The sequence below is a fragment of the Cavia porcellus genome, unplaced genomic scaffold (assembly GCF_034190915.1).
Source record: "Cavia porcellus strain 051 isolate PalLab524CR breed Dunkin Hartley unplaced genomic scaffold, mCavPor4.1 scaffold_17, whole genome shotgun sequence".
NCBI lineage: Eukaryota > Metazoa > Chordata > Mammalia > Rodentia > Caviidae > Cavia > Cavia porcellus.
The window spans coordinates 17,390,582-17,407,330 of NW_026947500.1; the positions used below are offsets into that span (position 1 = coordinate 17,390,582).

Consider the following 16,749-nt stretch of genomic DNA (forward strand, 5'->3'; position numbering starts at 1 on the left):
CCAGAGAAACAAGGGCACCCGAACTCTACCAAGGTTTGAACTGTGACCCAGTCTCAAGCCAGCTCAACCCATACACGCATCAACACCATCTGCTCCCCTCTGTCAGCGACCCTGTGACCCTGTGAAGAGCCTGTCACTGGAGGAGTACCATCTAATAGACAGGAATCTCACTACGTGTGTAATTTTAAATGTTCTTACAGGCTTGTTTTAAGAAGAAACAAGCAAAATTAACATAAGTGGTATATTTTTCTTAAACCATATGTAGAAAATATTATTGCTGCAGTATATAATCAATACAAATATTATTAAACAGTTAGTTTATATTATTTTTTAATATGAAGTCTTTAAAACTCCAGCGAGTATTTGACCCAAAACCAATCCCATTTCATTTCAAGTTTTCAGTAGTTTCCTTGTTGGACAGAGTAAGTAGAGTCCCCACGGTCTCTTACATAAATGTCTGCTCTGTAGTGAAAAACACACAGGCCTCCCGGAAGATAGAACTCAGAGAGAAGCAGGTCATACAAAGACAGCCACACACACACACACAAAGCGGGCAGGGCTGGGGATTTAGCTCAGCAGCATAAGCACCTGCCTTGTAAGAGCGTAGTCCTGAGTTCAATTCCTGGTACCGACAAAAAAAAAAAAAAAATTAAAAAAAAAAAAAAAAGACAGCCACACGCGAGAATAATCAGAGTCTAAAGTGCTGTGATTCACAGGTGCCAGGAACTGGAAGGCAACATGAGGAGTTTGCAAGTCAATATCAACAAATGAAATTCTAGGGTGAGAAATGCAGTAACTGAAATTAAGAGCTAATTTAACAGCAGATTGATTAAAAATAAAGACTAGGAAATTGGAAGACAGACAAAAAAAATCACCCAGAATAAAATGCAGAGAATTAAAGACTATAAAATGCTCCCCTCCAATACAAGTGCACAGTTACATCATGAAATGATCTGACTTACTGTGAGGGGAGGGGAGCGTCTGCATGGGAGTCACTTTGGAAGACAGTTTCCCAAAGCTCAGGAAACCCACAGCAGCGAGAAGCTAGGTGAACTCCTAGCAGGTTAAAAACCAAGATACCCAGGGAACATCAAAGCAAATTAAGGAAAACCAACAGAAAGGGAAATCATTAGCGATCCAGAAGAAAAGTTACAAACATGTAGCTTCACAAGGGCAATAGTAAGACATAGCTATAGCAGACATCGCTTTGCAGAAATTCTGGAAACAGAAAATCACGAAACAATATCTTCACTGGAAAAGAGATCTGAAACGGCTGGCTGCATTTCTTCCTTTTTTCTTTTTCTTTTCCTTTTTTTTTATTCTTTCCTTTGCTTTTTTTTTCTTGCTTGCTTTTAAGTTCTTTTTTTACTTTTAAATGTTTTATCTTTTTTTCTTTTTAGTTTATGGAAAAAATACAACAAATTTTCATAACCAAATAGCAGAATAACAAGTTATTACTCTGTGTTTTGTTTTCTTCAAAGTAACTACTCAGAAGAGACATGAAAGTGAAATTTAGTGTCCGGCTTTGTGTTTCTGGTCCCTGGATCTTTCTCTCAGTGCTGTGTGTCTATTATAAAAGTCCATTTCCTTTTGTTGGCCAGGAAATGTTGGTTAAATTCGAGGGTGTGGGGGACAGAAGTGACGAATCCTAAATAATAATTCCTCCACTGTGATTCCACAGTGGAACTAGAGGAGAATTTCCAAAGTTATTACAGAATAAAAGAAGCATGGCTTATTTTTTAAAATAATTTTTCTCAAAAATTGATAAGCAAAGGATAAACACTGCCTGAGCTGAGTTCCTGCACCAAGGCCCTTCAGACAAGGTGAAGTTGCCACCCTCAACTGCCGGGTCACCCAAGTGTAACTTTAGGAAAGCAGACAGATCCCAAAATGGGCTGGCTTCTCTTGAGAGCAGGGGAATTCTGGTGCTCTAGTCACATCATAAAGAAATCCCTCTGCTTCAACCCTCACCATAGAAAAATGGGGCCAGGCACGGGGTTGTATACCTGTGTTGTAGTCAGGGGTTGTGCAGAGAACAACCAGAATTAGGATATGGAGTTTATAGTATTATTTTTATAATGGGCCCCGGGAGTTAACAGAAGAAAATGCAAGAAATCTATCTACAACACCAAAGACGTAGAATATTCAATCAAGGGCCTGAATCCCACAGCAATGTCCCGCATGAATCCAGATAAAAACCCAGAGCTCATGACAACGCCTCCCATGAGTCCAACTGGAGGTCCAGAGCCCACAGGAAGGACTCACGCCAGTCTCTTTTACGGATCCATGTTGGGAAGACCCAAGGGTCAGCAGGGGAAGCCAGGAAGTCTATGCCAGCAAGGTGAAGGAGCTGTGCTGGTGGGATAAGGATTCTACGCTGGAGCCGAGAAGTCACACTCACAACAAAGACCAGGGCTGTCCTGAAAGGCACCACAGCTGTCCTCAGCAACATGGAGGCCCCCGCTCCTCCCATGACAAGCACAGTCGGGTACTTGCCAGGAAGCCAGCTTGAGAAGTCCATCCTGGAGACCAAGTAGCACATGTCTTCCCCTCCAGAACCAGGAAGCAATGCTCGATGTGAGGACCAAAGCTTCTCCAGGAGAACCAATGGCTCAAACAGCAACTCATGGGAGAACCCACAGTGCCTCAATGCAACAATGCATTAACACCTCAATGTCCTCCTTCTCCTTCTCCACTATTTATGCTGGCAACTTTCGTCAGGTGGAGCATCTTCACTCAGTGCCATACTGATGTAATCCAGCTGGCTTTAAGTTGACCACCATTCTTAATTCATAACAACCTGTAATCCCAGCTACTTGAGAGGCTGAGGCAGGAGAATTGCAAGTTCAAGAATAGCCTGGACTACATAACGAGATGTTGCCTCAAAACAAAGACATCAGGGCCACGGCTTATAAAATCCACTGCTCCATCATGGCCCAGAACTCTCTCTTGTAAAGTGAAGCAGCTTTCATTCATGAACTGCAAACAAAAGCCAGTGACACCTGTGACTCACTTTGGGGCAATCTTGTCTTGACACCTGTGCAGCTGACAAGGTTCCACTCTGCGGTGCTGGTTTCTCTGGAGTGTGACCGCACGCACAGTACTGAAAACCCATGCTCCAGTTCTAGTCAGCAAGAAGATGCGTGCTTGATGTCCATCTTTACTTTCCCTCTTTTAATCATGAAACACTTCCGCCAGTTACAGAAGCACAGGGCAGTGTATAGCAAACCACCCACAGCATAAAAGCGTATGCACCCTGTAGAAGCATAAACTCTCTCCGTCTCACACGGAGCAGGCATTCCGTAAAGATGGTGTGAAAGGTAGTGGATGCGGAAAGGAGGAGCCCCGGCTTCTACACCTGCCTCCCTGCGCTCTCCCAAAGCACTGCCTCCTTGAAGCACTGCCTTCCTCCTTATCTTCCCTAGCAGGGCATCTTTCTACTTTTTATTCTTCGTCTCCATCTTCTTCTGGGCTCCTCTACTTCCTGTTGTCCTCTAAATATCTGCTTTTCGTGAATTTCTGCTCTCCGTGCTCCTCATAAGCAGTCTGTGCAGAACCCTCCACTGGGTGCCTCGTCTGCCTTCTGCTTCACGTGCTGATTACTTTGAACTCGAGTCTGTCTGGAGGGAGGGCTCACATCATCTTCTGATCCACAGCTCCACCTCCTCTAGGATGTCTGATAAGCACCGCAATTTCAACATACCCAACAGAACCCTCGTTTTTCTCAACACAGTTGTCCACTTGTATTCTATTATCCCTGAGTGCACCGTCACTCACCGAGGCCAGAGCCATCTCTTCCCCTGCCCCTAAATCAAATCCATCCTCAACCCCCACGATGTCATAGTCACGCACCTCTTATTACAAGCTTCTTCCTTTACTTTCACCCTGGCATTTAGGGACCATTATAGCTTCTTTGACTCACACGACAGTTCTTACATAGCACTCCAGAGCCCCTGTGCAGCTCCAGTGTGCTTCTAAGGTGCCTGAAAGATCGTGATCGTGGCTGGGGAAAAGCTACGCAAATTGCCAGAGAGACAGTGACTCTTAATATGACAAAGTATAAGTTTACTGACAAAACTTCAGCTTCCCATTTGCAATTAACTTTTAGGAAACTACCACCTGCTGAATGTTGAAGTACTATCAAAAAATAACATGCACACTTGCCTTTTAAAAAACTGTTAAAATATCCCTCCCTTCCCCAACTGCCTATTTAACTGAGCCAGATTTTCTTCAAAATCACTCACAGCAGACTGACTTGAAGACAGAGGTGACCATCTGCCTCCCATTAGGCCGGACTTTAAAGAGACTTGCAAAAAATATAAAACACGGCCATCTCTCTAATTGGTTGAGCAATGTTCCTTAAAGTGAATTAAATCATTTTTAAAATTTCTATTGTATTGTATTGTATTGTATTGTATTTGGCAAATATTAGTAGATGTAACTCACATAATCAAAAGTTTTTGGGGTTCTCAATAATTTTTCTGTGTTAAAAAGGGGATCCTGAGGTCAAAATGCTTGAGAGCCTTTGGTTCCCTAGACCAGCCTTGTAACCAGCCTTCTTCTCTCCAAGGCCCCTGCAGCCAAAGTGACGCTTGTGCAAGATGACACAATTGTATGACTCCCCTGAACACAGGCCTGGCTGGTTCCACCCTGGGCAAGACGGCAGGGAGCATGCTTCATGGTCCTCAGGGCTCCTCTCTCGCTCCTTCCCTATTCTCTGGCTTTGCAATGCCGCCCATTCTCTTACCACAGCGGGTCTTTCCATGTTTCTCCACAAGCTCTAGAAAGTTCTTTCATCTCCCTCCCTCCTGATGAGTTGGTTAGCATGCTGCCAGCACATGAGCACAGATAAACCAATGTAAATGAAATAACAGAGACATTTATTGCTTCATGTGAATGGAGAGTTCCACGGCTCATGGATCAGGGCTGAGCAGGGACTCCTAATGTCACCTTTCGAGTATTGTTGGCAAAACAAAAGCTGGATCCCCACATGGTGATGGTAAATATTAATCCCAGAAGACCAGAGATCTGTGCCCACATCCTTCCCAGCACTCATGATCTGTCTTTTTCTCAAACCCTGCACAGAAGCCCAGCAGAAATGAGATGTTAGGTCACCTACCACAGGCAACTAAATGTCCATGTTCCATTATGTTATGGTCCATGTCTAGACATCCCTCCAAAGCCTCATGCAGTCATAGCTGGTGTTTTCCCAAGTGGCTGCATCCAGGGTGTGTGATGCTGGGATTAATGGCTGATGCTAGGACGCAGGATATCCCATTCTGGGGGTGAGTGCTACCTGCCCTCGGGCAGGATAGAATATAAGGGACAGAAAGCAGGCTCTACCAGTGCCTGCTCCTTCTGCTTCTGCTGTGCGTTGCTGCTGTATCCTGCCTGCTCCGTGATGCTCCTCTGCCAGGTCACCCTGTCTTGGAGCCAGCCAATTATGAACTGAAACCCCTATGAACCAGGAGCCAAATAAGCCTCTCCTCCTCTACATGTTGAGTGGGACGAGGAACTAAGACGCCCTTCCCGTCCTCACATTTCTCACAGCATGCAAACCTGAACTGCTTGGAGAGTTATTTTTCTCTCATTTGCTTCTAAACTCTGAGGCCAAGAACCGTATCTGCCCTGTTTGGTGCTTAACCCCAGTGCCTGCTGTAACGGGGCTTGGCAAATGGCCGGTGCTCAGTGTTTGCCAGATGGAGAAAAGAAAACCGGGTTAAAGGAGGCAAAGCCAAGTTCAGACAGAAATGCAAATCCTGTCTAGAGAGACAACGAGGGGAATTGTTCTAATCTTGAGGGTCGGTAAGGACCCTGCTCAGAATTTCAAGACATCATTATGGCGATTATCACTAACGGCTCAAATACTTCATATTTTACCTAGGAGCTTTAGGAAACTGCTTGCTTGCTTGCTTGGTTTTTCCCACTCTGTAATTCAAGCTGCTCTCAAATTCGCTGTGTAACCCAAGCTGGCCTCAAACTCATGGCGCTCCTCGTTCCTGAGCGTCCCAAGCGCTGGGATTACAGGTGGGCACCACCGTGCCTTAATTTTATTTTTGTAACACTGGTTAAATTTTTTTAAATTTTAGTTTATTAGTGCCTGTGTGTAGTGCACACGTTTGCATTTCTCGTGGGAAGCTGGTACATGTACACAAAGCATCTTAACTCCCTTTTTCTTCCCCTCCCCTCCCCCTCCACTCACCCCTTGATTCTTCCCTTTTGTACATTTTCAGTACACAATGTGTTCACAATGGAGCTGGCACGTGCGCATCCTTGTTTTAATCATGTTTTATTTTATAGAAAAAGTTAAAAAAGTTTCATAACAAGATGATAGGAGAAGAATAATAGTTAAAACATTGCGTATTATTTTCTTTAAAGTGTAAGTATAAGACATGGGCGTAAAAAATGTGTCAGTCAGCATCAGCACAAACCTTCCTTTTCTATGGACTGAGGGACACTAAGAGGGTAAATGACTTGCATTTTTCTCCCTTTTTCCTGGCTTTCCCCTTTCCCTGTCCCAGCTGCCTTTTCTTTTTTAATCATCTTTTCCACCCCTAACCTCCCCTCGCTCCATCTCTGCCCCTCTGAGAACGACTTTGCTCCTTACTTCCTGTTTTCTATCTTTCATTTCTAGAAGGCTTCATTTAAGAGCAAAACTTGACCCAGACACGTACATTAGGCTGCTTTAAACAATTTAATTTTAAGAGGTGTTGTAAAATTATAAAATGCTCTAATATGTGTTTTCAAATTAGTCTTAAAAGTAATTGTATGGGGAATTTTGATAAACACAAGTATAATTTTGAAGATCACCTCTTGACTCTTTCTTTATATTACAGTCCAAGACTGACTTAGTATTTCAGTGCAGCTCTAGTTGGCACTGCCTGGAGAAGCTGCCCTCGGTGCCCTGCCCATGAAGATGGACACCAAGGCTGTTGAAGAACAGGGTTTTAACAAAACTCCCAATTCAAATGCTCTACCAACATTTCGGAAAAAGTTAAGTCAGGTACTTCACGGCATCCCTCCAACAACTATAAATGTCAGATGAGGGAGGAATCTATTTTCCTTGATTTTTTTCATTATTTTTTACAAAAAGAAAGATTCACTGTTCAGGTCCTGTGTTTGTTCTTCTTCTCAAAAGAATTAAAAGGCAGCTCTGGGTTAATAAAGTGATGAAAAAATCTTCCAGATAAAAATCCTGATTTCAGAAAACAATTTAGTATCTTCATACAAGAAACACATAAATGTTTCTGAGATTGGATTGCTCAACATACTTTATGTAGTTCACTGATGAAAGCTAAAAGCAGGAACCTAGCTCAAAACTTGCCTCACCTCTGGGCTGCTCGCCGGAGGGACTCCTAAGGCTTGGGTCCTCTCCTCTGTTGATGCCACACAAAACCACTAGCCACAGCTGCATGATTCCCGGAAGGCAGAGCCAGCATGGGCCTCTGACAATCTGGACTTCTCCAAAGCTCTGTGTTGATGATGGCACAGAGACTCAGTTTTCCCCGGTGGCAATCTGGATAGTTTTGTAAAAATAGTATACAAATGTGGCCAGTGTGTGTTGACCAAGTTGTCTACCATCTGTGTTCTGATGCTTCGAGGCCTGGCATCTCACTGACCCTGGAGGGGTCACGTACTCCTCCAGGGCTGGCCAATTCCTAGACAGAGCAAAGGACTCACCCAGGTACGCCCTTTCCAACTGACGTGGAGCCCACATCCACCTCTCCTCCAGGGGATCTCATACTCTGGGCCTCCGAGCTCCTGAGCTCCTCAGCCCAGGGCCAGGTTCCAGGTACCATGGGGGGAGAGGGAGCCTGAGGCCTGAATTCCACAGCTGCTAGAGCTGTTCAAACCAGCTCACCAATCCTGCTCACCCTGCCTCACCTGTTCCTTCCCGTAGAAACCAGAATGCAAGCTTTGCCTGCACTCACCCTGTTTCCTCCTCCTTGTCAAAGCCCTGGGGTATCTCCTGGGGTCTCCATGGTGCTGACTGCTTCTCCTCTAGGCATCTGTGGGTTATAAACACTCTTTTCGGAACCACTATGATCTGATCTGTTAGCCTTACTAAAACTCATATTTTCTACCAATGCATTGTCTTTTGACACAGCGGGGGAAAGCAGTGTCTCCCTTCCAACAGCCAGATGGCTGGGATTGAGAGGAGGAGAAGCACGTGGTGAGGCAGCTCTGTCTTCGAAGTGTGGGGAAGGAAGCAGCAGCTACGCTGGGCGTTTCAGGCTCTGCTTGTGGGCCTCCCCCATCAGACAGCACACAGCTCCGCGTTCTCTCCAAACCTTTCTCCACAGATCCTGGGTAGCAGAGCATCAGGGTTTCTTGGGGAGGATCTTGAACTTCACGACACTCCCTGAGTTAGGGAGAAAGACCCCAGTGGAGGACTTGGCAGGCAGGAGCTCGAGCTTGCCCAGCTACAGCACCTTGCGGCTGGGGGAGGAACAGGGCTGACATCGGTGCCTGGTGCCGCTCTCATTTCCCAAAACACTACAGTGACCCCAGAAATAACTGGCGACATCCAGTGTCACTTCAGGATGAGGAGATTGAGCAATATTCCTTTATTTTATTTGCCAGATGACTGATATATTCTTCCTCTTTCTATGTTTGCAGAGGTACAATTGACAAAAATTACATGCATTGAAATCAGCTTGCAGAGAGACATCTGGGCTCCCATGTTTATTATAGCATGAGTCACAGCATCCACAGAGTGGAATCAGCCCAGGGCTCTGTCATCAGATGGAAGAATGGGTGGATGCATTAAACTCATTCACAAAACTGTATATTACCATCTGTGATGCCACATACACACATATGTACACACATGCACACACACGATGAGTATTTACAGGTATTTACATGGTTGGACACGGAGGACATTATGTTAAACAAAATAGGCACAAATATTTCATGACCTCAGACATAGGCAGAATCTTAAAAATATTAAACTCAAGAAAGTAAAAGGTGATTGCTAACAACAAGGAAGAGAAAATGCTGGTAGAAGGTTGAAAACTTCAGCCAGGAGGGAAGCACTTAGTGACCCAGCCCACGACAGGATAGTGACAGAAACAATGCACTGTATGTTTCAAAGTTGCTAAGAGTAGATTCTAAATGTTTTCACCATAAAGAAATTGTAAGTCTGTGAGGTGACAGATTCGCTAATGACCTGGCTCAGTCATTACACCTGTAACAGATATAAAAACATCTCACTGTGCATCATAAATGTATACAGTTATTTGTCAACTGGAAATAAAAATTTTGAATGTCAGTGTCATCTTAAAATTGCATATGTTGGGGGGGCGTGCTGGCACATGGCTGTAACCCCACCACTCGGGAGACTGAGGTAGGAGAATCTTTCTATGACTAGATTTTCTGTCTTACTGTAGTGTCACCTGTGTTCCTCCATGTTGTCACAGACTGCACAGTCTCATTTTTAAGACTGCATAGTACTCCACTATGTATCTCTACCACATTTTCTTTATCTGTTAAAGAGTCCTGTTTTCTTATTATACTGTGCTATCTTATTTTCGAGGGATCTTATGATTCCCACACTCTGGTGACAGCCAAATTTAGATTAGGCTTACAGAGAGATCCAACGTGTATACCTTTTGCATAGCTTTTCACATCCTGTGAACACAAAGAATTGTTACAGGAAACTCCTAATATTGTGCCTGCAATCTTTACCCACTGTCTTTACGATGTATGATAAATACATATTTGGTGCCTGTGTTCGAAAGGCGTGTAGGTCTTTGCTCCTGCCTTGCCAATCCTTTGGCCTGGGAGAAAAAAAGGAGCCGTCAGAGGGCCTGGGTTTAGGTCCTAGATTTGTGCTGTACTAGGAGAGAAGGACCGGTGTTGTTTAAGCTTCACCGGAAGTGGGACTAACAGGAAGTAAACATTCAGTCTTTGTTTTGATGGCCAGCTCGCAGCTCCAAGATGGTGACCATTCTCTGATAATAAGAGGGGCTTTGGTATGATGAGCTGACTGGTGGTGGGGCGCCCTAAGGAACCACAAAAGGAGAGATGGTTGCCTTAAAAACCAACTACAGGATAAGAAGATTGCAATTTTCAGTCCCATCCCCTGGGCTCTAGGAGAGGGGCTGGGATTGAGCCAATCACCAGAGGTCAGTGCTTCAATCAGCTGAGCTAAGTCGTGAAGCCTCCACTAAATTAAGTAGTCCCTCGACACCAGCTTCACAGGGTCACATCCCCGCGCTGGGCAGGATGCGCGTCACGGGTGGCACCCGTGCTTGTCTCCAGACCTAACCCTGTGCACCTCTTCCATCCGCTCTGCCTGTACTGTAGCTTTACAGCAGACATGAGGAAGGTGCTCTGTTGAGTTCTGTGAATCATTCTGCAAATTCTCAAACGTGGCAGGGGGTCGGGGTCCAGGAAACCCAGGATCTGTAGTCTGCCTTTTCTATAAAATCACCCAGTATCACAGGAGACACCCAGGGCTGATTCCTGCACTGCCCACCCCCCAACCCCCCGCCACCCACAAAGCAGCCCAGAGCAGCTCTTCAGGTTCAGGGTTGTAATTTGTGAAGGCCCGTCCATCTGTGGCAGGCCACTGGTCAGTAAAGGCTGGTGCCCGTGTCCTTTAATCACATACGCAAGAAACCACAGCTAATTCAGGACAAGCTAAAACATCTGAAACAAATACCAGTGGCAGAGCACCAGATGGTCCACCAACCAGGGCCACGTCACCTAACACAACTGGACAAAGACACAGTGGAGGAAAATCACAAAGTGCACAACGTCTCCCTCTTCTCAAACATTTCTTGATCCTCTTCCCAGGAAAAACCAGTTCCATATGATGAGAATTCCACATGCCTCATCAATTACCACCATCGGGTCTTCTGGAAAACATTCAGCTAAGGCTCACATCCCCATTGATGCCTAAATTATATTATAAGCACCGAGGTTGGAGGAAAAACCGTGGGAAATGCTGGGTCAGATGTGTCTAATTCAGAGACCAGTGAGGGAGAATGTGGGTGCAGGCCCCCCTCACTCAGCTGTGAGACAGTGGGAGGAAGGAATAGCCCAGAAGGCGCCATAAGGGTTTCTTCTTCAATGAGGAGCATCCCGGCTCAGCACAGGACCTGTGTCCCGTGAGTGGAATGTCAGCATTTGGTTCTCTCTCGTTTACTGTCCTGCTGGATGCATTGGGAAAAGGCACTGCTCGTGTATCCTTCCAATGAAAGCACTATTTTTTTTATCAGAATATATATTTGTACACTGCAAAACTTCATATTTGAACACAAGAGATTCGCCTAACCCTAACAGAGAATGTGTTACTGAATGACATTTATAGGCCGTGTTTGTCACCCTCCCATCTTCAGGATCTTAAAGGAGAAAGAAAGTCCAAGAGTAGAACAAGGAGCAGTAGGTCCAAAAGGAGGAGACAGGGTCGCAGATAGATACTGTCACATCTATTTTCATTGCACTGTTACTCACGGTAGCCAGGAAATGGAAGCGAGCTAGACGTCCACTGACAGATGAGTGGAGACCGTGGAATCCATACACGCTGCGGCATGGTGCTCGCTTTTATCAAGGAAGGAAGGAGCCATGTGTGGCCCATGAGGATATTAGGCTAAGTCACATAAAGATAAATACTACGTGATTCCACTTACAGGGGGCATTTAAAATAGTCAGATTCACAGGGCAGAACGGGCGTTGGCTAGCAGTTGTCACTGGCTGTGAGGGGAAAGGAGGCTGTGAGGGGAGCATTGCTGAGTGGGTCCTGCAGTAGTCCTAGGGTGGCACTGGTGGAAGGTGTGGGACTTGTGAGAGGCAAGGTCTAGTGGGAGGCCATTAGGTCACCGGGTGCTCCTCTAAGGGATCCAGGCTCTTGCCTCACTCACCTTTTTACTGGCTATGGCGTTTGCTCTGCCGTGAACCCCAGTCAGGCTGTGCTGCCTCACCACAGGCCCAAAACAACGGGGTCCAGTCCATCATGGGCTAAAACCTTCATAGCAGTGAGTCGACACCAAGTGGGTGATCTCCAGCATTTTTCTATAGTGACAGAAAACTGACACAATGGGTATAGCATTTAGTCATAGAAAATTAAAGCGTTCAAAAGACCTGTCCCAGAAAGTGTGATATGGTTAACAGCACTGTGCTACAGCCTTGGGATGATGAAGGCAAACTGATGCTATGTGTTTATTATCACAAAAGGAGGACAAGATCAGTGATGGCATCACCAGGTCCTCACCCCTGACTGCTCACGGGAGGAGGAGGCAGGACCCCGCCCTTACAGATGAGGGCGTGCAGGACTATCAGGCCGTGTCGATGTCGCTCCCGGCCGGCAGGAAGGACACACGACAAAGTCTGGCAGTGGACAACCTTTTTTTTTATTTTCTCTCCGTACAGCCTGCCCTGGGATCGCTCCCAGCCGAAGCCTCCTCTGGTCCGCTCCCCGCGGCTCCTTCCGTGCTTCGCTCCGAAGCCTCTACCGGTCCGCTCTCCGCGGCTCCTTCCGGGCTTCGCTCCGAAGCCTCTACCGGTCCGCTCTCCGCGGCTCCTTTCGGGCTTCTACTTCCCCCCAGGGGTGGCACCAGTATATATACGGATACAGTGTCCAATCATATTAAAGTAAGCAAGGCAAGCTGATTGGCTAACATATTATTGAGCGGGTTGTTTACGCGGTAAGCAGGAAACTAACGTGCTCGATGGGAGGGGTAATCTAACTCAGGCTTTGCTCTTTACCACAGGCCGCATGATCGCTATATGCGGCGGCTCGGCAATGTGGTGGCTCCCAACATCTCCCCCTTTTTTATTTTAAATAAGTCTACGCATCGCAGCCCGTCCTGAATTGAGTGTAGAGGCCTATGCCCTGATAGGAGGCCCACCAAGGGCTCTCGGCGTCGGCCCGGGTCGGCCGTCCCCGAGTCTGCCGAGGCCCCGAGGCCCTCGTCCTTTTTTCAGGGCCAGGAAGGAACCGGACGGAACCTGGATGCACACAGGCATACACTCATGTCGCTCCGCATGATCCCCCCGGGGCGACATTTGGTTTGGGCGAAACCTAGTAATTCAGCGGCTTTTGTGCGGTATGGGGTAGGGCCTGTCTTAGGTTGAGTCATGCTGGGGAGGCATGCTCTTACCCGTTATTGACTCATCTACCCTGCTATATCATAATTTTTTAGAGGAGGAGTGTGGGAAGCTCACCGTCCCTAGACTCGGTCGTAGGCTAGGCGAGCGAGCCATGCATATGCCTGAGGATCTTCTTGTCCATTTCGGGCTACCGCTATTTCTATTCATCTTGTTGGTTGGTCTGTGATGGATCTCCGGTAGGGCAGGTCTGGTCTTCAGTCGAGGGCTTTGTCGCCCGTGTCAGTCTCTCCGGTACCCACAGTGGTTCTCGTCCCGATTCCTGCAGAAAAACACAAACCGCGCCTCGGTTCCAGCTGATTACCGGATCCGGGCCCATCCATTGTCCTGTCAGGACATCTTTCCACTTCACCCACCCTTTATGGTTGGGGGAAGGGTTGCAGTGCTCCACAGCTGGGGAGCAATTATCATTATTTAAATTTAAAAAATTGTGTGTGAATAGTGCCATGGATAATCGTGCCTTTGGGGCCAGGCCTTGGCCTACTCCCCCTTTTTGTTTTTTATTTTTTATTTTTTATTTTTATCTTTTTTGTTTTGTTTTTTTTTTTTTTTTTTATTGGTACCAGGGATCGAACTGGCGATTGCCTGCTTACAAGGCAGGCGCTTATGCCGCTAAGCTAAATCCCCAGCTCCCATTTCCTCGACCGGCGTTTTTTTCAGCCTGCTCGGCAGAGAACTCTGTGTACCAGGCTCGCCAATCCAGGTAACTACCCGAGGGCAGACACACCTTTGCCAGCTGAATCCAGTCCGCGGGGGTGAGGGGCCCAGAAGACAGGTTCTCCAGCATGGCAATGGTGTAAGGCGCAGTCGGCCCAAAGGTTGTAACTGCATTTTTAAGTTTTCTAATCTGCTTTATCTCAAAAGGCTCCCATGCATTACGTCCCTGGCCCACAGCTACTTGTACAGGAAATATCCCGTAGGGGCCACTATCTATCCCAGGTGGTGGATGTACCTCATGAGACAAACGTCCCCCCTGCCAAAGCCGCCTGTAAAAATACCGACCCGCCGGCGGCGGAGCATAAGACGGCGGCCGTGATTGGGCGGAAAATGGGGGCCCGTGCATCACTTTCTGTTCTGGCGAAAGGGGAGGGAGCTCCCACGCGGCCGCCTCGTGGCGAGGGATCGCTTCCGGGAACAGCTCCCAAGGTGGGGCGGAAGGCTTCGCCTCCCTCTCGCGCCAGGGGGCGCTCAGGAGCTCTCTACTCCTCCGCAGACCAAGTTGAGCGGAGCGCAATTCGCGGCGCAACGCTGGGAAAGAACCCTGCGACTCCTTATCGAGCGGCCTATCCTCTTGGCATCTAGGCTCCTTGGTCTCATCGTTGTCTAAGCCTTCCTCGTTCTCGGAGTCAGACGACTCCGAGGCCTGAGCCCCGTCTTCCTCCTTTATATCTTTGTCTCCTTTGACGGACCCCTCCCGGGAGCTCCCTGACTGGGCCTGTTTGAATGCCCTACGCACTTTAATGAGCTCTTGAGAACCTTCCCTGCAACCACCCTCGCTCTTCAAGCATGCATATATCATTTCCCACAGTGGCCGAGCGAAGACCGAAGCCCCGCCCTCCCTTTCCGCTAGAGAAAGATCCCTGCCCAACTTCTCCCACGAGGGCAGGTTTAAGTGCCCTGTGGGCAAGAACCAGGGAGCGAAACTATCAATCTCCTCAAAAAAGCTCTCCAGCGTTTTGCGTCCCACCTTGAGGTCTCTGGACTTTAAGAGCTTCCGGAGGACCTGTACCAAGGGCTGGGTGTCGTTACTCGGTACGTTACCCATATTTAATATGTTACTCACCACGTGAGGCCCAAAAATCCGCCACTTACGCGTGAGCCTGAGGGGAGTCTAAAAACCCTGTAGGTGCGCGCCACCCAGGGCCCAGGTTTATCCCCTACTCACCTGTCTCGCAGTGCTGTATCAAGGAACGTTGTCCACTACCACGTCTCGGGGGTGATCAGTTGTTCCCCGTACGGGCCACCAAATGTCGATGTCGCTCCCGGCCGGCAGGAAGGACACACGACAAAGTCTGGCAGTGGACAACCTTTTCTTTTATTTTCTCTCCGTACAGCCTGCCCTGGGATCGCTCCCAGCCGAAGCCTCCTCTGGTCCGCTCCCCGCGGCTCCTTCCGTGCTTCGCTCCGAAGCCTCTACCGGTCCGCTCTCCGCGGCTCCTTCCGGGCTTCGCTCCGAAGCCTCTACCGGTCCGCTCTCCGCAGCTCCTTCGGGGCTTCTACTTCCCCCCAGGGGTGGCACCAGTATATATACGGATACAGTGTCCAATCATATTAAAGTAAGCAAGGCAAGCTGATTGGCTAACATATTATTGAGCGGGTTGTTTACGCGGTAAGCAGGAAACTAACGTGCTCGATGGGAGGGGTAATCTAACTCAGGCTTTGCTCTTTACCACAGGCCGCATGATCACTATATGCGGCGGCTCGGCAATGTGGTGGCTCCCAACAAGGCCGTGTGACAGAGAAACCAGCCCCCTGTGTACCTCTTCTGTCGGACACAAATCCACACCTGTGCCTTAGAAAATTTGCACAGAATGGCCAAGATATTGGCCTCTATTGTTTCTATAATAAAAAAGCCAGTTTAAGATTAAAAAAAAACAAACAAAATGCATTAAGCATTTTTTCTCGTATTTGTTTATTTAACTGCTCGTGGAAATGACTGAGATTTTAGAAAATACCATCATGAAGTTTTGTAATGGGAAAGATATCTTCCAGTCAGTTATTTCAAATGAAGTCCATTTACAGAATGGAGCCTTTCCAGAACGTTCTCCGGAGCCAGAATAAAGGAGACTGAGAACTTTTTAAAATATGATTAAATGAAGAGATTTGTGTGCCTTCTCTCCTAAAGCAGCTTTTGGAATTTTTGTTGGTTATGGCTTTGCTTGCAGCAGGAATGCCAGTTGGAAATGAGATGCCAGAGAAACACACCACTCCCTCGCCCTGAAATGGAAACATGAATCTCAAAAATCTATAAATAAAATATATGCTAAATAACTCACCGTGGAGTATTACTGAAGCCTGGCCATTTCTGTTATCGATTGTTGAATAAATCAGAGTCAGCTGTACACGGAACAGTATCACAGTGATTGTTCTTAACCAAGGAAGATTCTGCCCCTCAAGGAAACAATTTTTTTGTCTTTTTAAGACAGGGCTTCACGTAGTCCAGGCTGGCCTCAGACTCACAGCCTTCCATGTACCAGCATGCCAGCTAGGAGACTCTTGATTTGCATGACCTGGAGATGCTACTAGCAACTCATCAGTAGAAGTGAGAGTGCTGGTAAACACCCTACAGGGCACAGCACAGCCCTCCACAACAAATTATTATCTGGTCCAAAAGGTCACTGGGGCTGAGACCGGGAAGCCCGCTGCTACGCACGCTGTCCTGCACTTTGTGCCTCCAGTCAATAGAGAGGCCAGTCAACTTCAGTCCCTGCCAGGAGGCAGGTTTTCGGAAAGCACACTGCTCGCAGCTGGGAAATACATACTTTCAATGTGGTATTTGTATCAGAATGACATCAGTTCTTCCCAGCTGGGTAGAATGATCAAATGCAGGCAAGAGAGCGTGGCCCCTTGGAAGAGGACCAGCATTCAAGAAGGCTTCTTTTTTTTTTTTTTTTTTTTCTTACTAAACCTGGA

The 16,749-nt window shown here is 47.2% G+C and overlaps 1 protein-coding gene across 5 annotated transcripts in view; it reads right to left on the minus strand.

The window, feature by feature from the left end:
• Nucleotides 1-13,267: 13,267 nt before the first annotated feature.
• LOC111758019 (endogenous retrovirus group K member 113 Gag polyprotein-like) overlaps nucleotides 13,268-16,749 on the minus strand; it is a 39,613-nt gene continuing 36,131 nt past the window's right edge. For 4 of the 5 annotated variants that reach the window (XM_063227274.1, XM_063227271.1, XM_063227272.1 and 1 more), the window contains one exon: nucleotides 13,268-16,053. In XM_063227274.1, the coding sequence (XP_063083344.1) occupies nucleotides 13,721-14,881 (1,161 nt within the window). In that variant the 5' untranslated portion in view covers nucleotides 14,882-16,053 and the 3' untranslated portion in view covers nucleotides 13,268-13,720. The remainder of the gene's footprint in view (nucleotides 16,054-16,749) is intronic. The other variant, XR_010040043.1, reaches the window with a different exon arrangement.